The sequence below is a fragment of the Gobio gobio genome (assembly GCF_949357685.1).
Source record: "Gobio gobio genome assembly, chromosome: 15".
Classification (NCBI taxonomy): domain Eukaryota; kingdom Metazoa; phylum Chordata; class Actinopteri; order Cypriniformes; family Gobionidae; genus Gobio; species Gobio gobio.
Genome location: NC_137108.1, coordinates 15829358 through 15852755, shown reverse-complemented (window position 1 = coordinate 15852755; position 23398 = coordinate 15829358). Strand labels below are relative to the sequence as shown.

The 23398-nt window shown below is 46.3% G+C and overlaps 1 protein-coding gene across 2 annotated transcripts in view; it reads left to right on the top strand.

Annotated features, from left to right (window-relative positions):
- LOC307138338 (aromatic-L-amino-acid decarboxylase-like) overlaps positions 1-23398 on the top strand; it is a 57575-nt gene that overhangs the window by 23892 nt on the left and 10285 nt on the right. For both annotated transcript variants that reach the window (XM_079836583.1, XM_079836582.1), the window contains exons 11-13: positions 4581-4600; positions 18956-19054; positions 21204-21305. In XM_079836583.1, the coding sequence (XP_079692709.1) occupies positions 4581-4600; positions 18956-19054; positions 21204-21305 (221 nt within the window). The remainder of the gene's footprint in view (positions 1-4580; positions 4601-18955; positions 19055-21203; positions 21306-23398) is intronic.

Below are 23398 nucleotides of genomic sequence, written 5' to 3'. Positions count from 1 at the left end.
CTAAATACGTTATTTTCTGAACTAGAGAAAGAAAGCACTTCTTGGAGCTGAGCCTCAGCCCTAACCTCCTCATATGCGCAAGAACAACATCTCAATGTCGAACCGCCAGACGAGCTGACTGTGCCAGTCATCAATATAATTGAGAATGCGGATCCCCTGCATACGTAAGGGGACTAACGCCGCGTCCACACACTTTGTGAACATGCGGGGTGAAAGAGCTAGACTGAAGGGAAGTCTAGAAATTTGTGCGCTTCTCCCCTGAAAGGGAACCTCAGGTACTTCCTGTGCAGCGGAAGGATGTATGCAGATCTAACCTGATTTGAGACACAATGTGTTAGAGTGTAAGCATCCTGAACTGAGCTCTGCTACTGAGCAGTTGAGGACACACAGATCTAGAACAGGGCACAGCCCTCCATCCTTCTTTGGCACGAGACATAACCAGAGCCTGCTCGGGGCCCACCGACGTGGGCAGAACTCCATTGAAACTGGGTGGATGACACCCCCATATTTATAATCTGCAGGACCCACTGAGATATATCTGGCAGATTCTCCCACTCTGACAGAAAAACTACTAAGGGTACCAGCCTCTCGAGACTGGCCTCTGATGTACTCTGCACCGCGAGTGCAGCACCCTGAAGCGGGCAAACCGGCAGGGAACAACTGACTCGACAGTGCCACCTCCCTCCTTGGAGGGCGTGAGCCATCCTCGGATGACTCGCGAGGGCCCTCCACACCCCAGCCCTCAGACGGGGGTTGGTGGATTGACCCTGTGAGAGCACCGAAGGCAGACGGGCACCGTATGCTGAGGTGAACTCCGCCTGCCCCCGGGGGGGACCGCCCTCACTGCCCTGGGCCCACTGATGTCAGGGCTTCTTAGACACAGCCTTTCTCGAGATAATGATGGTCCTCAGATCCGTCTTATTCTTGGGAGGCTGCACCTGAGGGCGCCGCTCACCGCCCCTTCCTTATGAGGGGGGAGTACGGGTGGCGACGCTCTCTTTTTGCTGCGCCCGTAGTGAAGAGCTCGTACTCGATGTCTGCTGCTCCACAGCAGACGAGACCTGATGTTACGGCCCACCTCTTGCAGCAGGTCAGCTTTAGCATACACAAAGCCATAGTGAGCAGGTATGCGGCGGCCTGACCCGCTGCCGAGTACGCTTTGCCCACCAGGACTGCTTACAAAAATAACTGCAGTACAAGAAGTAAACTGTATATGCAGTATAATGAAGTCTAGATGCAATATAAATTCAGAAGATGCTCTTAATGGCTTGGTGGAAAAAGTCCACTTTAATGGCCGATGCGGAATCGGGAGAGAGATGGCTCATAAATGTCTCCTCCACTCTCGGAACCGAACAAAAACCATGTCTCATCAGACCCATAATATTACTATACACTGATGTGGGGACCAAAAATTCACTAAGACATGGGCCGCTCCAATGATCTCGACACCTCGGACGGGAGAAACCGCAGCTCGGGCTCCCGAACCCAGAGAGGAAGCACCGGACCTTCCAGATGAAGGCAGAGAAAGGGACGAGCCCGTCTCTGACCCCTCTGACAGGACCATGCGCGAGCACCGCGACACAAGCCGCCGCTGTGCCTCGACAGCAGCGGGGCTCACGCTGTGGGAAACGCGAGCCAGGATCGCAACATTCCCAGAGGCAACGCCTCGCAAAGCTCACAGCTGGCCCCCTCGAGAGCCGACTGAGCATGCTGCTAACCCAAACAAATAACGCACATCAAGTGTGTATCCCCACTTGTAATGTAGCACGAGCAGGGACGAACACACTTTCTATACTGCTGTTCGCTCGCCATAGTGTCTCTCTTTTGTGTGTCAGTATGTGTTGCAAACTTGTTATATGAAAACAAAAAAGTCTGAACCCAGACACAAACATAGAGCTGACAAAGAACAAAGTTACATAGAGAGCTTGCTGAAGACAACAGAAGCTGGAGGCGTGTCTTTGCTGGTATGCTTTATAGTTTCCGGGTCTACGACGTCACCCGCCTATGACGTTCCGTCTCTCTATTGGACTGATTACATACGTGCTTCACGACGCAATCGCGCAGAGGCGTTCCCAAAGCGTTGGCGCAGAGTGAGTTCCCTTGAAAGGGAACTTGAATAATTAGCTACACATCAGAAATCACTGATCACAGATCAGGCAAAATTAACACCGTTACTTACTGTTTGTGGCGGTGCTGTCGAATCTGTTTGTAAAGCCTGTGCTGACTAAAATAAACTGAATACATTTTCTCCAAATGTTCTGGGCTGGCAAAGCAGAGAAAGGGGAAGTAACCTTTCCCGTATGGCAACATACAGGGAAGATTCTCGATCGGCTCATCTGAACTTTCCTTTTCTCAAAGGCAGAGCAGGACACCCAGGACTTGGTTTATACCTATTTCAATTTCTAGCCACTTGGGGACTATATACAGGCTAGGGGAACTCATATTAATGTAAAAACTCATAAAGTGAAATTCTCATGTCATGGGACCTTTAAGATACTACTATGAACTTTTTAGGGGTAAAAAAAGGTACAAATATGTCCTATTAAGGGTACTGCCCCAGTGACAAAGTGTTTTACCCCTAAAGGTAATATTTTTGCAATTTTCTTCTGACAGTGTACCTGATAACAAGAAGAGCTGCTTAAAGGCAGTTTACTTTATACTATTTAGGTTCTAGAGGACCGGTTGAGGTTCCAACAGGGAGTGGAGGACTCTACTTTAAAGGGATGGTTCACCCCAAAATGAAATTTTGATGTTTATTTGCTTATCCCCAGGGCATCCAAGATATAGGTGACTTTGTTTCTTCAGTAGAACACATATAAAGGTTTTTAACGTATAATGCATGTGAATGGTAACAAAATCTATGAAAAACATGCACAGACAAATCCATATTAAAACCCTGTGGCTCGTGACGACACATCTCTCTTTCACATTGGTGATGTCTTAAGACACAAAATTATCAGTTTGTGAGAGAAACCGAACAGTATTTCTATCATTCTTTACCTCTAATACACCACTATGTCCAACAGCCTTCAGCACACGATCACTTCCAGTAAGTGAGGTCAATGTACAATGTACATGATATGGCGTAGTTTACGCAAGCGCCAGAAGAGATCTCTTGCTCGTATATCTACGCCATATCATGTACATTGACCTCCCTTACCGGAAGTGATCGTGCGCTTAAAGCTGTTGGACATAGTGGTGTAATGGAGGTAAAAAATTATATAAATACTGTTTGGTTTCTCACACAAACCGATTGTTTCGTGTCTTAAGACATCAATGTATCGTCACAAGCCGATTAATATGGATTTGTCTGTACTTGTTTTTTTTTCCCCTCATAGATTTTACTACCATTCACATGCATTGACTGACAGACTGCACATGTTGGAGTTAAAAAAATCTTAATGTGTGTTCTACTGAAGAAACAAAGCCACCTATATCTTAGATGCCCTGGGGGTAAGCAGATAAACATAAAATTTTCATTTTTGGGTAAACTTTCACTTTAAAACCCAGAAAGTAGGGGAGGGTTCTATACTTGAAGAACAGCTTGCCAGAAAGAGCCTGATAAGCGCTAGCTACAAACCCTAATACTGCTATCATTCTAATAAGCAGAGATCTTACTTTTTAACAATTTAGTCTTGTTTACCAAATCACGTCCTTTCAATTGCTTCCTCCTAACGCCCTGCCTCCTCTGTAGTCTACTCCTCGACAGAGGAGGAGCACAAGTGGCCAAGCTATGTTTTTAAATTGACCAAATTAAGTTTGTGGATGTATCTCACGCTCTTGGCAGGCAGGCTGGACATATAATTACTTGACATGTTTAATCTTAGTGATTTCTTAAGTTATTCACGCCTGCCGGCTGTGTACGGACATGGTTTTGTGCCGCTGTTTTGTATTGCAGTCTATGGGAAGTTTATTTTCCCCTAAAAAGGGGCGTTGACGAAATTGACAATTATGTTCCCAGGTGTGCCGGTAGTCTGTTTAGTATTGATCCAAGACATGCAGTGTTAAGTTTCACTTCAATAGGGAATGTAATGCTTCATCCGTTCACTATAAGAATCATCTTGACACCATGGCTAAACGTAATTGTAAAAATCATAATTTGTTGCAGATGCCACTTTTTGATATTTTGATATCTAATTCTATATATTTAATATGATTTCCTTCTATTTCTGTAGTTTTCTCAAACCCGTCAACCAATGAGCTGCCTGTTGCATGTTGGCCATTTAAACATGGCAAAACAAAGACAGTTTCTCTGGTCATGTGTCTGTAGGCAATGTGCAGCTGTGCAGACAATTGTAATTGTGCTGACAGCAAAACAAAAGAGCAGACCTGTCTCTCAACCCACACACACAAATGCGCAAATATGCATACACACCTTAAAGCCATTTCTATCATGAACAACTTCCTGATAATATTATCAACAGGCTTGGCCAGATGGAAAAATAACTGTTATTCTTGAACATTTTATTGCTTGTTATCTGTAAGGAATCATTGTTGTGCTGTGTACTGTATATATTATTTACACCAGAGCTTTCTTGTTAGTGTGATTTGACTAAATATAGTTGTTTTTATTTTTATAGGACTTGTCACTGATTATAGAGTAAGTATACTGCATGCAGTGTGTGTGTGTGTGTGTGTGTGTGTGTGTGTGTGTGTGTGTGTGTGTGTGTGTGTGTGTGTGTGTGTGTGTGTGTGTGTGTGTGTGTGTGTGTGTGTGTGTGTGTGTGTGTGTGTGTGTGTGTGTGTGTGTGTGTGTGTGTGTGTGTGTGTGTGTGTGTGTGTGTTAGAGAGAGAGAGAGAGAGAGAGAGAGAGAGAAAGAGATCATGTTTGTTTAGTTTTCCGATGATCTCTGTAAACCTAAAATAGGTTATTATCTGTATTATTAATTTGTAAAGAAGTTGTGAAAATGTGACCTGTTAACTTATCGATTATCTATAGGGGTTATGGTTGTGACTGAAAAAAGTAGGTTGCAGGTCTTTTCTTATAGGGTCGTTATCAGCAGTGAAATTACAAAGATACATATTTAGGATAGACAAATAAAACCTTTTTAAAAGAAGAAAACTATTTCCATATCTTTAAATGCACATGTTTTTTGTTTTTTTTTCCCAAAATTAATTTCACTTGGTAATCTGGCTAAATTAGAAAGAATATAGCCTAGTGTTTGTTCCATGTGTTAGTCCAGTAATCGTGCTATGGTTTAAGTATTTATGATACCACTTTTTAAAATATAAGAAATATTGGTAACACTTTACAATAAGGTGTTATAGATATTTGTTAACATTAGTTAAACATTAAATAACGAGCTATTTATTTTTTACAGCATTCATTATTCTTTGTTAAAGTGGTCTTATATTGTGCCCTTTTACAAAGTCTTGATTTTGTTTTTGGGGTCTACTAGAATATGCTTTCATGCTTGATTGTTAAGTCAAACAACAAAGAACAACAATCATTATTTTTCACATATTTTATATTATTACAGCATCTCTCTCCCCAGTCTGGCTCGAACGCACCATTCAATTCCTATTTCGATTAAACCATTTCTTCCTAAATACGAAATGTGTCGTGATTAGCACCACTTAGAGTGTGTTCAGGAAATGTCATTTTAAACCAATTCAAGCCTGATTCAGAAGGGTTAGTTCACCCAAAAATGTTAATTCTGTCATCATTTACTCATCCTCATGTCGTTCCAAACCCGTAAGACCTTCGCTCATCTTCAGAACACAAATGAAGATATTTTTGTTGAAATCAGAGAGTTCTCTGACCCCTCCATAGACAGCAAAGTAATTAACACTTTCAAGGCCCAGAAAGGTAGTAAAATATTGTTGTGATATCGATGTGACTACAGTGGTTCAATCTTAATGTTATAAAGTGACGAGAATACTTTTTGTGCGCAAAATAAAACAAAAATAACAACTTTATTCAACAATTCTTTCACATCCGTGCCAGTCTCCTACGCAGTTTGCGTTGTAAATACAGTGCAGCTCCTGAGTAATCATCACACAAATGCGTCGTGGTGCTCACGTAAACAGTATTGACTGTCGTAGAACTCGAAAGCGCTGCTCTGTTGCGTAAAGTACATAGGAGACTGACACAGACTAGATAAAATTGTTGAATAAAGTCATTATTTTTGTTTGTTTTTGTGCACAAAAAGTATTCTCATAAAATGAAGGTTGAACCACTGGAGTCACATGGACTATTTTAACAACCTTGTTTTTGCTACCTTTCTGGGTCTTGAAAGTGGCCTTTGTGTTCCGAAAATGAACGAAGGACTTGCGGTTTTGGAACGACATGAGGGTGAGTAATTAATGACAGAATTTTCATTTTTGGGTGAATTAACCCTTTAAGAATGTTAACAAACAAAAGGATCATGCAGAATGTATTTTATGCATGGACTTTCTACTCACAGATTTCACAGGACATTTTAGAATCAAATGTTTAAAAAAAAAAATTATCTTATACATTTCAGATGTGAAGTTATACACCATTTAATCATGATACTTGTCAGAAAAAAACGTCTTGGTTACGTATGTAACCTCTGTTCCCTGAGAACAGGGAACGAGACGCTGCGTCGAATTGACGCTACGGGGAACGCCTTCGGCGTGACTGGTGTCTGAAGCTACTATCGAATCAGGGCAACGTCTTTGACCGACGTCAGCCCATGACGTCATCATCATGCGACCCAGAAGTATATAAGGGCACTGTGCCAACACAGATACATCTTTTGTCTGAAGGGACTGTACGGCAGACAGGCCCCAAAGCATGGCCTGCGACGCAACGTCTCGTTCCCTGTTCTCAGGGAACAGAGGTTACATACGTAACCAAGACGTTCCCTTTCGAAAGGGAACTCGCGCTGCGTCGAATTGACGCTACGGGGAACGATATACCAACGCCACCATGCTGAGGGGAGTCTCTGCCCACTGACAGTGACAACTGTCAGCACAAGTAATTTCAACTGAAAAAACCTGAGCAACTCCCCCTCAGGTCACACTGGGCTGACAGTGACAGCACTCCCTACGGTCATAGCCCAAGCTATACACATAAACGGAACCTTAACGCACCGTGTGAGGTTCCATCTAGACTGCTCAAAAACCCGGGACCACCACTTCAACAGAAGGGGTCCCTTTTAAGGGAATGTGGCCAGGGGACCCGAAGGAGCCCCAGCCAGTCACTACTCGGGAAACAAGTTGTCCCGAGTGCCACCAGGGAGGCCTGACCTGGTGCCCTAAGTGTTATGGACACTTCGGTTTAGCCAACCCTGTCTGTTCAAAAACAGAACCTCTGGATGGTGCCCAGGGGGCATCCAAACTAAGGGACTGAAAAAGTCTGCCTGCTCAAATCAAGGATCTACCAGGTGCTTGTGTTTCAAAGCAGTAGGGAGACCGGAAAGGCCTACGGACTGATCTAACAGGGAGGTCTCACGAGAGGCCTACGACCGTCTGACCATGCTCAGGCGGCTGAGTGCACATATACGACCCTCATTGAGGGGAGCAGCTGAACCTGCCTGGCGGGTAACCCCCAGCTGTAGGCCCAACTACCACAAGTTCTAACACAGAACTGGTAACCAAGAAGTGCCTAACTTGGGAACTTCACCTTCAGGGAGGCCCCGTGGGCCTACCACCTGACAGCGGGTTTCCCAGGGAGGCCTATAGAGGCCTACTACCTAACAGCACGCCATGCTGGCAACCCGAGCATCCTGGCTCGGGAATCCACCCTCAGGGAGGCCTAGTGAGGCCTACTACCTGACAGCAATATGTGCCAACTTTCAGAGCGTTCAAGCTCACCTCTAGGGAGGCCTAGAGAGGCTTACCACCTGCCAGCGAAGCATGCTAACTGCTGAGGTTACGTCTAGGGAGGTCCCGTGGGCCACCTGATAACAGCTGAAGCTGTCTGTCAAGGTAATTGGAAAACTGAACTTGTTTTCTCAAGGAGGCCTAATGAAGGCCTACTACCTGACAGTCAAGCTACGCAGGCTAGCTGAGCATCCTGACTCAGGAACTCGCCCTCAAGGGAGGCCTATTGAGGCCTACTACCTGATAACCAGCCTTTAGGGAGGCCTGGAAAGGCCTGCTACCTGTTTGCGCCTCGTGCTAACTGTTTCTCAAGTGACTGGGCCCCAGGAACGCTTTAGGGAGGCCTAATGAGGCCTACTACCTGCCTCTGGGTAAACCCGATGCGGGCCTACTGTCAGATAGCAATTTATGCTATTGATCTAGTGACCACAACCTGGGAACTCACCTTCAGGGAGGCCTAGTAAGGCCTTCCACCTGATAACCTGCTAGACAGCATACCCGGACGCCGTGCGCCGGTGCTCGCCTTTGGAGAGGCCTGGTTAAGGTTTTCCAACTAACAACAGGCCTTCAGGGAGGCCTGATGAGGCCTGCAACCTGCTAGCCGACAGGCTAGTTGTCCCGATGTTACCATCGGTACTTACCTCCAGCGAGGCCTGGTTCGAGGCCTTCCAACTGATAATGCGCCTTGTTCAAGAGGCCTACTGAGGCCTTACAATTGACAGCCGACCTTCAGGAGAGCATAATGGCCCTTTTTAACCTGATAGCCAGCTAGGCTAGCACTACCTTGATACCAAAGCATCGGCACCTGCCTTCAGGGAGGCCTGATAAGGCCTACCACCTTCTTTCCAGGCTAGAATACTCCTGATGCCTACACATCGGTACTCACCCCCAGGGAGGCCTGACTGAGGCCTTCCACCTGACAGCCGACCGTTAGGGAGGCTTAGTTCATGGCCTATACCCTGATAGCCAGCCGGGCTATTTTTTCCCCGATGCTCCGCATCGAAACTTGCCCTCCCAGGAGGCCTGGTGAGGCCTACCTGATAGCAAGTCATGCTAGCTACCCGGGAAACTACTCCGGAAGCTCACCCTCAAAAAGAAGCCTGATGAGGCCTTCTATCTGATGGCAAGCCTACTAGGGAGGCCTAGTGAGGCCTACCACCTACTAGCACTAACTCAACTGTGCTAACCGTCAAGCGACTGAGACTCAGAGCACTCCTCCAGCGAGGCCTAACTTTAAAGGCCTGCCAACTGGAAACGAACATTTGCACAATGTGAGAGTAACATTAGACCCTAGGGGCTCGTCTCTACGGAGGCCTGCTGAGGGCTACCACCTGATAGCCCGTCAGGCTAGCCATACCGATGCCACCCATCGGCCCTGGCCCTCAAGGAGGCCTACTACCTGATAGCAAGCCCCGCTAGCTCCCCGAGTACCTGACTCAGGAATGCGTTTCCAGGGAGCCCTGGTGAGGCCTACCACCTGGTAGCAAGCTCACCCTGACTGCTACGAAAACCTTGACAGTTAGACCACTGGCTGACTAATAGCTACCCATTGCCCTGCTATGGGGACCCGTTCCCAGGGAGGCTTGTAAAGCCTACAAGCTGTACGAGTCTTGCAATAGACGAGAAGTAACTGCCAGAGGACAAGCTGGCTGCTACTTAAACGAACGACTCTCAATGAGAGGAGGCTAACATATGCAGGCATGGTACAACAGGCTCAGACTCACGTAGTGAACAGCCAAAGGTGACGGTGCATCAGCAACGCACCTCCATCATCCACATCCCAACTGACGCCACAGCGCTCAGTCTCTCTATAAACACACTCTAAAAGAGACAAACTACTCCGATAGTAACACATAGTAACCCTAAGCGGTAGACAAACACTCCATTCTACCAGAAGGGTGTGCTACCGCTTAGTACTCCGCAAACATTTCAAAGAAAGAGCGGCGGCCTACACACCACTCTCAATATGAGAGGAGGCCCTCCTCTGATAACCATGCACGATGGCCTGCCCCGCGCCATCTTGACCGCCCAGGGAAAGCCAACACATGCTCACCTACACAGCCCAGAGCCTGGCGCTGTGCTAAGCCACTTACTACAGGGGAACTTCAGTTCCCCTTCGAGGGAACTCGAACTGCGTCATCGTGACGACACTTTGGGGAACGCCCCTCGCGTAAAGCGTCTGAAGAAACTGTAAAATCAGCCCAATCTGATTGGTGTTGCGTGATGACGTCGTATGTGACGGCATACCCGGAAGATACAAAGAGACGTCTGAACGAAACAGAGATAGCTTTTTTTGCTCTTCAGCGTTAGCGCTCTGTGTTACCAGTCTGAGAGTATTTGGTGTTGTTATCTACCAACGTTGTTTTCACAAGCATACAGGGCTCGCGAATTCCATGGCCGGTCCCGTGCTGTTGAGGCAGCACGGTTGATCTATCATGGACTCGCAGATGGGTCTGTCAGGGGAACTTGAGAGTGCTTATGCATCTTCTCCTTCCCGGTGACAGCTCCATTGTTCTCCTTCCCCGCGTGGAAGCCCCGATGCGTGAGCTGTCTGATTCTGAGGAATTAGATGGGCTCCGTATCGAGGCTCGCCTTTCCTAATGCAGATTCAACCTCGAGTTGCCGAGGCGGCGCGCAGGTTTGGGTCTGTTATTAGAGTGATACAACGTGACACGGTGAGAAGGGATACTGTGGGTGCGAGGCATGCAGTCAGCTCCTGAGGGGGCGGGCTGTTTTCATTCAGAAATATCTCGACGCGGACTGCCGTGCGCCTTCGGGTGTTTCAGCCTCGCGCCCTTTGGTTTTTTTCTCGAGGGATGAAAGCCAGTTGTATTATAGCGGCTTGAACCGCGTTGCTGAGGCAACGTGTGGTTTACGAGCCGTATATAATACAATTAAGCAGTATTGTCTGATAATTGTGGCTGCGTTTTATTCTGAGGAATTAAATGAAATATGATCTGACTTTGAGGAGTTAGATATTTAGCCTATTATTCAGACCATGTTCACTGTATTTGTGAAATGTGATACTGTTTGGCTTTCTTCTCGAGGGAGGAAGGCCAATTGTATTATAACTGTTTGAGCCGCGTTGCTGAGGCAACGTGTGATTTTCGAGCCGTATATAATATAATCGAACAGTATTCGCTTTCACCTTACTATGGCTGCATTTAATTCCGAGGAATTAAATTAAAATATTATCTGACTATGAGGAGTTAGATGTATTTTTTACTCAGCCTATCATTCAGACCAGGTTGCACGGTTTGGGTGATTATGATGACATTTAATTCTGAGGAATTGAGTGTCATGTTATCTGACTTTGTTAAGTTAGATACTTAATCAGTCTGTCGCCCAAGCGTGTTTGACTTGTCTGGATATCCATCTAAGATTGGAGGTTGCGGCCCTGTCGAGCTGCTCCCTTAGATGAGGCCCCTGCTGGCCGGCCCCCTCTCCCGGGTAGGAGCGATCGAGGTCGCCTCCCCTGTGGAGCTTTTGGGAATCGATGTTGTGCTCCCGCCGTCTAGTACGTTTCGGGCCACATCGTTTCTCAGCGCACGCGCGCTGCACCAGCCGCCTCTAGCAAAGACCTGCAGCAGTCCAGCAAACGCGTACGCACACCGAAAACCTTCCTCGATTTCACCCTGCAGGTTAGCCGCTTCAGGGGGTCGGGGAGGAGGCTCGGTTCCCTTAGCAGATTATCTCGGCGCATGGTTATGCCTCCGAATATATCTGCATGGGCCCTGCGTACTGTAGAACGGGGTTACAGGCCGCAGTTCAGTTCCCTCCCCCGAAGTCTAACGGGGTGGTCTGGATTGTGGTCGGCCCAGAGCAGGTGCGGGTAATGGAACAGGAAGTACACTCCCTGTCGGTTAAGGAGGCTTTGAACGTATTCCTCCGCCAGTCAGGGAGTCCAGGTCCTACAGCCGGTACTTCATAGTTCCTAAGAAGGATGGCCAGTTGCGTCCAACTTTAGATCGGAGGTACTTGGATCGTTCTCCGAGGAGATTCAGATTCAAGATGCTTGAGTGTCGTGGTTCAGATCCAGTCTGAGGACTGGTCTGTCACGGTGGATCTAAAGAGGACACATACTTCCATGTTCCATCCTTCTGTGTCACGGGGGATTCCTGAGGTTCGCTTTCGGGGGCGAAGCGTATCATTATCAGGTTCCTCCATTCGGGCATCACTGTACAGCAGTTTAGGACTGCTGGGACTTGCGGCAGCTGCGTCCAACAGAATTTCTCTTGGCCTGCTGCACGAGACCCCTACAGTGGTGGCTGGGAACCAGGGAGGTTTTCCTTGAGGGGAAGACCATTCTGTATGATCAGGGTAACGCGCAGATGCCTTCGTTCTCTCGTCATATGGAAGAGACCTTGGTTCCTGTCCCGGGGGCCAGTGCTGGGAGCTTCATGTTGCCGGGAAACCGTTTCAACAGACGCATCCCTCACTGGTTGGGACACGGTCATGGAAGGCCGCTTTTTCAGAGGTCTGTGGGAGACCCGGCATTCTTCCTGGCACATCTTCTGCCTGGAAATGCTGGCGGTCTACGAAGCTCTGAGGAGCTTCCTCCCGGACCTCCGCGGCCACCATGTCCTGATGCAGAAGTGAACCAGGGGGTTTTCCTTGAGGGGAAATTCATTCTGTATGATCAGGGTAACGCGCAGCTGCCTTCGTTCCCTCGTCATATGGAAGAGACCTGGGTTCCTGTCCCAGGGGCCAGTGCTGGGAGCATCATGTTGCCGGGAAACCGTTTCAACAGACGCATCCCTCACTGGTTGGGACACGGTTATGGAAGGCCGCTTTTTCAGAGGTCTGTGGGAGACCCGGCATTCTTCCTGGCACATCAACTGCCTGGGAATGCTGGCGGTCTACTAAGCTCTGAGGAGCTTCCTCCCGGACCTCCGCGGCCACCATGTCCTGATGCGTAAGTGAACCAGGGGGCTTTCCTTGAGGGGAAATTCATTCTGTATGATCAGGGTAACGCGCAGATGCCTTCGTTCCCTTGTCATATGGAAGAGACCTTGGTTCCTGTCCCGGGGGCCAGTGCTGGGAGCATCATGTTGTCGGGAAACCGTTTCAACAGACACATCCCTCACTGGTTGGGACACGGTCATGGAAGGCCGCTTTTTCAGAGGTCTGTGGGAGACCCGGCATTTTTCCTGGCACATCAACTGCCTGGAAATGCTGGTGGTCTACAAAGCTCTGAGTAGCTTTCTCCCGGACCTCCGCGGCCACCATGTCCTGATACGATCCGACAATATGTCGGCAGTATCGTATCTAAACCACCAGGGGGGCCTGAGGTCGCGCCCTCTTTGCAGACTGGCGCATCAGGTTCTCCTGTGGTCCCAGGGGAGGTTGTCATCCCTCAGGGCGATGTACATCCCCGGGGACCAAAACTAGGGAGCAGACATCCTGTCGAGGCAGGGGCTGAGGCCCGGGGAATGGCGACTCCACCCCGAGGTGGTGGAGGCTATGTGCGAGCGGTTGGGCCCGGTGGAAGTGGATCTATTTGCGTCTCAAGAGACGTCCCACTGCCCGCTGTGGTTCTCCCTCACTCATCCGGCCCTGCTGGGGCTGGATGCCATGGCACAGATGTGGCCGAGGCTACGTCTGTACGCTTTTCCCCGATCACTCTGCTCCCGAGAGTACTGGAGCGTGTCCGCCGGGAGGGCATCAGCCTTCTCTTAGTAGCACCCCGGTGGCCCACTTTAGTATGGTTCTCCGACATCATCTACCTGCGGGACGGTCCCCCATGGCAGGTCTCTCTGAGGAGGGACCTGCTATCTCAGGCCGAGGGCACGATTTAAGCCTACCCCCGGCCAGAGGTGTGGGGTCACTGGGTCTGGCCCTTGAGGGGGCCCAGTACCTAGTAGAGGGCCTGTCAGCGGGTGTCGTAGAGACCCTACTCAGCTCCAGAGCTCCTTCCAGCAGGAGGTTGTACAGCCTGAAGTGGAAGGTTTTCCACTTGGCGTAGAGAGCGGGAGGTGAACCCAGTTATCTGCCCGGTGGCTTCAGTGCTGGAGTTCCGTCAAGACCGCTTCTCCGCCGGTCTTTCCCCGTCCACACTTAAGGCGTATGTGGCTGCCATTTGGGCTTTCCACGCACCTCTAAGTGATGGGCCGTTGGGAAGGCACTATCTGGTTGTACGATTCCTCCGTGGGGCTCGGAGGATGAGGCCTGCGGCTCATTCCAGGGTCCCAACCTGGGACCTGGCGGTGGTGCTCGAGGGTTTGGCTGAGGCCCCCTTTGAGCCGCCGGAGTCGGCTGAGGCGAGAATACTGACCTTCAAGGTGGCTTTTTTCCTTGCTATCACTTCTCTGAGGAGAGTGGGGGACCTCCAGGCCTTGGCTATCACGCCGACTTGCCTGGAGTTTGCCCCTGGCATGGTTAAAGCCATCTTGCATCCCAGCCAGGGCTACGTGCCCAAGGTGCCATCTAAACAGGGCAAGGTCAGTGGTTCTCCAGGCATTCCATCCTCCACCTCACGTGACGGCGGAAGAGAGCAGACTTCACCTCCTCTGCCCCGTGCGGGCATTGAGGATTTATCTGGAGAAGTCTGCTCAGTGGAGAAAGTCAGACCAGCTGTTGGTGTGTTTTGGTTCACCCAAGAAAGGGCTGCCTGCGTCAAAGCAGACGATTAGTAACTGGATTGTCCAGGCTATAGCCATGGCTTATCGGGTGCGCAACCTGCCTTCACCCTTAGCCGTGAGGGCCCATTATACCAGGAGCATGGCCTCCTCGGTAGCCCTCCTTTCTGGGGCCTCTATGCTAGACATCTGCGAGGCAGCTGGGTGGGCCACTCCTCACACCTTCATTCGTTTTTATAGTCTGCATCTCCCTGAGACGCCTGGCGCGAGAGTGCTCGCCCCCTAGTTGTGCCTGGTTCCAGCTTCACACTGGGGTGGGTATGATTGGTGCGGGATAGTTGGTACTCGTTCCCCAAAGTGTCGTCACGATGACGCAGTTCGAGTTCCCTCGAAGGGGAACGTCTCGGGTTATGACTATAACCCTTGTTCCCCGAGAAGGGGAACGAGACACTGCGTCTCGTGTCCACCCAATCATCAGAGCGCTCGCTTCATCGCAAAGAACGCTATCTCTGTTTCGTTCAGACGTCTCTTTGTATCTTCCGGGTATGCCGTCACATACGACGTCATCACGCAACACCAATCGGATTGGGCTGATTTTACAGTTTCTTCAGACGCTTTACGCGAGGGGCGTTCCCCAAAGTGTCGTCACGATGACGCAGTGTCTCGTTCCCCTTCTCGGGGAACAAGGGTTATAGTCATAACCCGAGACGTTTTCTCTGGCATAAATACCCATACTCTATACAGGAACCGGGGGTCTGTAAGAAATACATCTTTAAGTGTGACACACAAAAATGACCACTCTCACCTGCGGCACGTCGAGCGAAGACTGCGCAGTTCTCACCGCCATGTTCTACCGCCCTTGCATGCCTGAAAGCGGCGTTCTCACTGAGCAAGTCCGGGCGGGCCGTCAGAACATAGTTCTACTCATCATGGGCCCGCCTCAGGCCTGATGTAAGAAGCGCCTGGGAAAAAGTCATTAAAAGACATTAAAAAGGAAAAAGGAGAGGGCTAGGATGTAACCGCCCTCAAGGGAAGTGATCCATCACCAACGCCGAGCGCGTTTGTCCTGGATCACCTCCCTCAGGTCCTTTTTCCTGCGGGACTCCCGTCTCCTCTGTGCCCTACTCCTCCACGGAGGGGGGGCACGAGAGGAGACGCTAACCCTCTGGTCCTGCCTACGGCCCTCAGGCCGTGAAGGACCAGGTCCCGCCTGCCTGGGTGGGTGCGCGGATCTCAGCGGTATGCACGTTCTAAATGCCGCTGAACGCCTTCGCCTCCCTGAACTTTCCAACCACCGCCTCCACGGAGGTGCCGAAAAGTTCAGTCGGCGAAACCGGCGAATCGAGGAGAAAGGCCTTCTCTTTCTCCCCGATATCGTCCAGGCTCAGCCACAGGTGCCTCTCCGTAACCACCATAGCCGCCATTGAGCGGCCGATAGCAGCAGCAGTCTGCTTGGTGGCCCGGAGAGCCAGGTCTGTGGTGCGGCGCAGCTCAGAAACCGCCACAGGGGACAGCCCGGCCCCCTGGTCGAGATCCTCCAGCAGGTCCGCCTGGTATGCCTGCAGCACCGCCATCGTGTGCAGGGTTGCACCAGCCTGACCTGCTGCCGCGGACGCCCTGCCATTTAACCGTGAGGTCGTTTTCAGCTGTTTAGATGGCAGAGATGGAGCTCTCAGTGTCGATTCCTGCCCAGAAACGAGATAGTTCGCGAACGTCTCGTCTATGGGAGGCATCGACTCATACCCGTGCCTACCCATTCCCTCGACATCAGCGAAGCTTGCCCACTGATGTCGGTGAATGCGGGCAGACAACGGGTTCTTCCATGCCGCCCGGACCTCAGTATGCAGGTCCGGGAGGAATGGAAGGCTCGTCTGGGGTGCTGGCCTATGACCGGGGAGAAATCGATCGACGAGCCTTCCACGAGCGACTTCTCCCTCCATAGCGTCCAGCAGCTCGGCTTACGCGGGACAGGATGGCTGAGAGGGTCCAGGCTGGTCCTGGTCGCTGTTACCACCCTCCTCAGCCATCTCCTGCCCGTCCCGAAGAGCACCCGCTGCAGAGCTCGGCGGAGAACTCTCGTTCTCCACGTCGATCTGCAGCTCGCTCTCGTCAGCCGCCAGATCGTCTGAGAGAACCACACCTCTCTCCAGACGATCAGCGAGCTCCATCTGGGAGCCCCGCGATGTGCGCCGCCGCTCCGCCTCAGCGCGAGCGGGACTCACATCGGCAGCCCCAGATGCTGTACCCTCTTCCCTCAGGAAAAGGGCCAGACGAGAGTGGAGCGTTCTCACGGGAAAACGCTCACAGTTTGCACAGGCAGCTCCCTCAAGAACTGCCCGTGCATGCTCTTCGCCCAAGCAAAAAACGCACAGAGTGTGTGTGTCTTCTGGTGTCAAAAACCTCTGACACGGGTCGGCACACTTCCTAAAGCACTGCTTTGTCTTCTCTGTGCGTTTCATTCTCTATTCTCTTACCAGATCCGCAGATACCGCTTCAAACAGACAGTCCCTGAAGACGAAAAAGATGTATCTGTGTTGGCACAGCAACCTTATATACTTCCGGGTCACATGATGATGACGTCATGGGCTGACGTCGGTCAAAGACGTTACCGTGATTCGATAGTAGCTTCAGACACCAGTCATGCCGAAGGCGTTCCCTGTAGCGTCAATTCGACGCAGCGCGAGTTCCCTTTCGAAAGGGAACTATGGCAATACAAACAGTAATCAATCACAAAACCATGGTTAATTTTCCTAAGGAGCGGTGAAGTTTTACAAAAGCTACAGTAAACACTATATCAACACTAATGTTGGCTAGCAGGCTAGCAGAGGCTAAGGTCTGTCCTTTGTTTACATCATAGCAACTACATAAAACGTATAATTGGAACTATTACTAGAAAACGCAACTAGAAATAATAAGACATACTTGCAAGTTGTGATCCAAAAACAACAATTGTCCCAACAAAGTGGCAACTGCTTCATTTCAGGAGAAGCTTTTGTGCGTAGCCTGCATTGTAGGGGAGAGCGGGGCACAACCTAATGCTTTTTGACTTTCTCAGTTTGTGTAAATCCACTTGGGGTTCAGAGTATTTATTTTTTCCCACATTAATTGCACACATGTCTAGCACAATTATTTGGTTTTGTTTCATTAATACAGTGTTTACTTTTTTCTTGATTTACCCCAAAAGAATGGAAGTGAAATGTGACAACATGCCCCATATGTGGGGTACATTGTAACATGTGGTGGGGCACAATGTAACATGACCAAATAACGGCTTAAAATGTTCTCTGATATAATCAAAAAATATCCAAGACAAACTGAAATATTTTGTCAACAAAATACAATTATTCAATTTTTTAAATAAAATAAATGCATTTTTTAATGATTAAAAATATAAGTATTTTTGAGTTTGACTACAAACACATTGCTAAATACAGCTATACAGCATAGTTCAAATCAAATATTAATAATTAATAATATCTGAACATTGACTCTCAGTCATTATTCACCCTTTTCTCATGGTTTCTCAAAAGAATTCATAAAAGTATAGAATATAATGACATATTTCTAATAGGGGCTCATTGTAACGCAGTGTTACAACGCACCCCATCTGAGCAACTGGGATTTAAGCCTGGCTCGTGTCTTCTGCTGTTAGATCAGTGTTAAAGAACTGTTAAATAACAGATATAAGATTAAAATAATATCGGATTTGTCTTATTTTAAATAAACACAAAAAACAGAGATGAAAACTAAACTTAACTTTTGGAAACGGGGTGGAAAAAACAGTGTCTCTTTGACATAGCTGCAACACTGTCTTCTCTAATGCAGCTCATCTCCTTTTACATTCACATTTGCATTTATGCATTTAGCAGATGCTTTTATCCAAAGCGACTTACAACTGAGGAGTACAAGAAGCGATCCATCATAAAGAGGCAACGAAACACAAAAAGTGCCTGAAGCAGATCTTTTTATGCTCAAACAGCAACATTACACACTAACTAAGGTTGAAAAAGTGAAAAAGCATAATAGGACCCCTTTAATGTTAGTAAAAATGCAGTACTTCATTGTTTGTTCAGGTTAGCTCACAATGCATTAACCAATGGTAACAAATACAACTTTTGATTTGAATAATCCATTAGTAAATGTTAACTAATGAAACCTTAATACTAAGCGTTACCAAACATATTTAATTCGTGATCTCAATTTTTATTTGCTTGTTAATATAATTGCTGTTAATGTAATATAGTTTTTGAACAATGTCACATTTTGGTCCAGGAGGAATTTGTTTATAATATGTATAAGAACCACTAAGAACCCATTTAAATGCCAATTAACTGTATAATGTATCTATGTATCTCTGTATTCAAGTCTTTTTATAGGAAGAAACAAATATTTAAGTATAGGTGATGAGAGGAGAGAGCAGTAAAAAACTTTTGTATAAGCGTATGTATGCTTTGTATGTATGTATGTATGTATGTATGTATGTATGCACAGTATGTGGACTGGTTTGTGTCTGTGTGATTCATGTGTACTTCATGTATTTATGTTTGCACAGTTCATATGTCATATCTTATCTCATCTCCCTTCAGCACTGGCAAATTCCATTGGGACGTAGGTTCCGCTCTCTCAAGATGTGGTTTGTGTTCCGCATGTATGGACTCAAAGGTCTCCAAGCCTACATCCGCAAGGTAAGTGCCTTTATTCCATGCTGTCAATCAGATTAGCCCTGCCAATCACATTTTATTTGGCTCCACAGTCGGTTTGGAATGATGCAAATCAGTGCACTCTTTTTGTTTTTGTAAGACATTATGTGTTCTGGTCTGCACATGTATAGGAAGTCTTGTCCACATGCTATATTTCTTGAGAAATATTGTGCATGCAAGACCTATTTTAAACTTTCCGGGCCACATTTTCTAAACAGAGCAAATTAGCGCGAGAGCGCAGTTCCATAAAAGCGCAGATGTGTGTGGAAAGTTCAGCGCGTGATCTACTGACCACGTACAAATTAAAGAACACTGACGCAGCCAGATAATTTCCATAATGACCAATGCAATCTATCAATCTACTAAGGGTTGGTATATAATATACAGTAAATTGACTAAAACAAACCTTAGCAAATCACCTTGCATGATTCATTTTTGATATTCCCCTCCCATAAATTTTGCATCTGAAAGGGTAACTCATACAATAAGGTCAGCCACAAAAATAAATGGGCCCACGCCTTTTCTGTTAAAATGTTTCACTGTGTCTTTGTAAATCCTGAAAGTAGTTTTTTAACGCTAAGGGTTTGCGTTCAACTTGAAGCAAGCTGTAAATCTGTCCCTTTGTATTTAAAAAAAAAAAAAAATCTAATATATTTTTGTTCTTATTAGTTTTAAGAAAATGTTCTATATAGAACCGTAAAGAGTTCTGTCAGGTGCATATACATAGAACCATTTTGGGATTCCCAAGTCCATCATGGGGTCATTTTATGGATTTCGTTTTAATTAACTTATACATGTCATGCATTAAAGAGCTGGTAAACATACTTTATCACAAAAAAAAACTAAAGAAAAAAAAACCTTAAACAAAAAAGTGTTGTGCATTTTATTAAACATTTCACCTTATATAGATTTTTTTTTTTTGCCATAAAGGGTCGGGTCAAGAATCCTAGGGCTTTAAATAGAAACCCAATTTAACCTTTTTTCCCTAAGAGTGTCGGTTACAATATTTAATGCATTGCATTTTATTATGGATAATACAGGTTAATAAAAGATCAAAGCACAACATTTTCTGCCCAGTTGCACTTCTCTTTGCTTCATTTGCTTCAACTTCAATTATTCTAAATTACTTATACTTAGAGGTCCTGTTCTCAGTGATCCCATTTTTCAAACTTTTGTTAGTGTGTAATGTTGCTGTTAGAGCATAAATAATACCTGTGAAATTATAAAGCTCAAAGTTCAATGCCAAGCGAGATATTTTATTTAACAGAAGTTCCCTTTCAAAGCCTACAGCGAACGGCCGGTTTGGACTACATCCCTGTACATCCTGCTTTAATGACGTCAGTAGAACAGTTTGTTGACTAACCTCCGCCCACAAGAATACGCAAAAAAGGGGGCGTGGTCTTGTTGCTCTCCCACGTGGAGAAGAGGAAGTGTTGCGTTCGGTTGCTTTTGTACTGTGTTTGTCGCCATGTCGTCCAGACGCTGTTATTTTCATCCCGGAGTCAAATCACCTTTGTTTGGCCTTCAGGGACGCTGTACTTTGAGCGCATGCATCTCCCCGTTATGGTAAGAGGCGTGACCTCTCCGGGCAATGTGCACTAAGCTGCTGTCGAATCACAACACGGGAACCGCTGCCACAATCAGAGCTCGTTACGTATTTCTGAAGGAGGGACTTCATAGAATAAGGAAATCATCAAGACGTTTTTAGGACAGTGAAAACAGCGGTATACAGATAAGTAAATTGTGTGAAAAATACTGTGTTTTTTTACACGCGAAACATTAACACATGTTATATTGCACACTGTAAACACAATCAAAGCTTCAAAAAATCAGGAAAAATGGGACCTTTAATTGTCAGCTCTCAACTGCTGGACAGTAGCCATAAGGTCCAATTACTGATACATTTAATCTGTAGGAAAATTAGTTCTAATGCTTAGGACAAGATCATTAACTTTTTTATATATTTTGGTTGTTTATTTTAATCTACAGACTTCCCTCTGCTGGTATGCTTGAAAGAGTATTTTACCCAAAGAAATATGAAAATTCTGCTACTCTGCATCTATCTACAATGTCGTTGTAAGTTTTTCAAAAAATAGCATCTCATGTCTAAAATGCATTGTTCATCTTGTCTCAGCATGTAGGGTTGGCCAAAGAGTTTGAGTCTTTGGTGAGAGCTGATCAACGCTTTGAGATCTCAGCTGATGTTGTGCTGGGCCTCGTCTGCTTTAGAATCAAGGTCAGAGAATACACTCTCTCTACAGAAACACAAAAGATCCCTTCTTGTGGTTATAATAGATTGAGACAGGGAGGTGGTTAACTATGGAAAATTACAGTATGAATTATTTTAATTTCCGAAGATGTGCAAAGAGAGCAACACAAATGACACAAAATGATGTTGTTACAAAGAGTAACATGCAAAAAAAAAGTGTCTCTGCCACCACAAAACATTTCATAATACTCGTTTGATAAAGAGATTCTGTTCATTTGCATGTTAGATGCAAACTTGCATGAAATGATTTACACTTTATTTAAGCAAAGGTAAATTATACATATAATTTATATGTTTCAGTGTTATTTAAAAATATGACTGATTCCATCTTCTTCCCTTCAAATACCTTGTATCTCCAGGCTAACAATCCTGCATAATTTGTATCTGATAAAGATCTCACCAAACTGGTTTGCTCTATGAAAGTCTCCTCTTGTCCTCTTGGTGTGGTACCCACTGCATTGTTTAAAAATTGACACCATTGGTCCTTGTGTGTTTTCTATAATTAATAACTCACTGACATCTGGTTATATTCCAATTTATTTCAAACAAGCTGTTGTACAACCACTTCTCAAGAAAACAAATCATGATCAGTTTTTGCCCCAAAATTATAGACCTGTTTCTAAGTCACCTTTTATGGCTAAAGTCCTGGAAAAAGTGTCTTAAATGGTTATAATGTGTTTGACAAATTTCAGTCTGGTTTCCATCGGTTACATTCTACTGAAACTGCTCTCCTTAGATTTTAATTTTTAAAAAATGATTTGTTAATGCAAGGTGATGCAGGAGCAGAGGTGTAAAGTGTACCTGCAAACCATACTTGATAAAGTGTACAGATACCTTGCAGTGAAAATGACTCCATTACAAGTTACACCAATTTAAATACCACTGGAAGAAAAGTCTAAGAGTGCCTGATTTTAATAGTACTTTAAAAGTATTTTACTTGTACTGTATGGTTCTTTCATGGGGTTTTGGTTTCCTTGCCACTGTTGCCTCTGGCTTGGCGTGCTCAGTTGGGGACACTACATTTTTCAACTAAACATCGAAATAAATCTAATGAATAAACTAAATTAACCATTTAAACTAAATTACTGATCGAATTATTGATCTAAAGCCCACACTGTCACTGTATGATAATTGAAATGAACTGATGACATCAGCGTTTTTTCCAGAATGGCTATACAGCTGAATAAAATTATGCTGCATTATTTTCCTGTTTAACACTGTAAAGCTGCTTTGAAACAATCTACATTGTTAAAAGCGCTATATAAATAAAGTTGACTTGACTTGACTTTTAGATCGTACCGCTGCCTTTCATACTGTTGATCACTGTATATTAGTTGAGAGGCTCAGACAGTGTGTTGGTGTCTCTGGCCTTGAAGTGGTTCTCTTAATAAAAGAATACTTATCGGACAGGTGTTTTTCAGTCAGAGTTCAAAAGTATTCTCATCAAGAGCATCCCATATCCTGTGGTGTTCCCCATGGTTCTGTTTTGGCCCTATTGCTTTTTGCTTTAAATTGGTTGCCTCTTTAATACTGCTATACATTTAATACATTTAAGGGTGCTTGCTATCATTGTTATGAGGATGATATCTAATTAATTATACATTTGTTTAAACCTCATGAAATTACACAAATTAAAATTCTAAATTGCAAAAACTGTAGAAGATTGGATGGATTGGCGCTGAACATGCTGATTGGTTGAACTCACGCAGCATTTTTAAAAGTCTTTTGCGAGGTTTGTTCTGCGTTCAGTAAATATCAGTCTTGCTCTTTCTTCTGTCTGATGGCACGCGTTCGTCTCAGCAATCGCACGGTCAATGTCCGTAATAGCTTATAATAATATACGTTGTCTTATTTTAAATCTAGCTTTACGAGCTTTAGTACCAGTGCTCGTCTCTTTTCCGCAGTTTTGTTAATGACCTCTTTAGTAAACCAATACATAACCAGCAAAAGCAGCGCTGCTTGCATCTCCTCCATACTTGGTTGCAGTGTCGCGCAAAAATGATTACTGTCCGTTGCTGACTGGGAGGAGCAGCCGCTCGCAGTCCTACATCACCGGACTA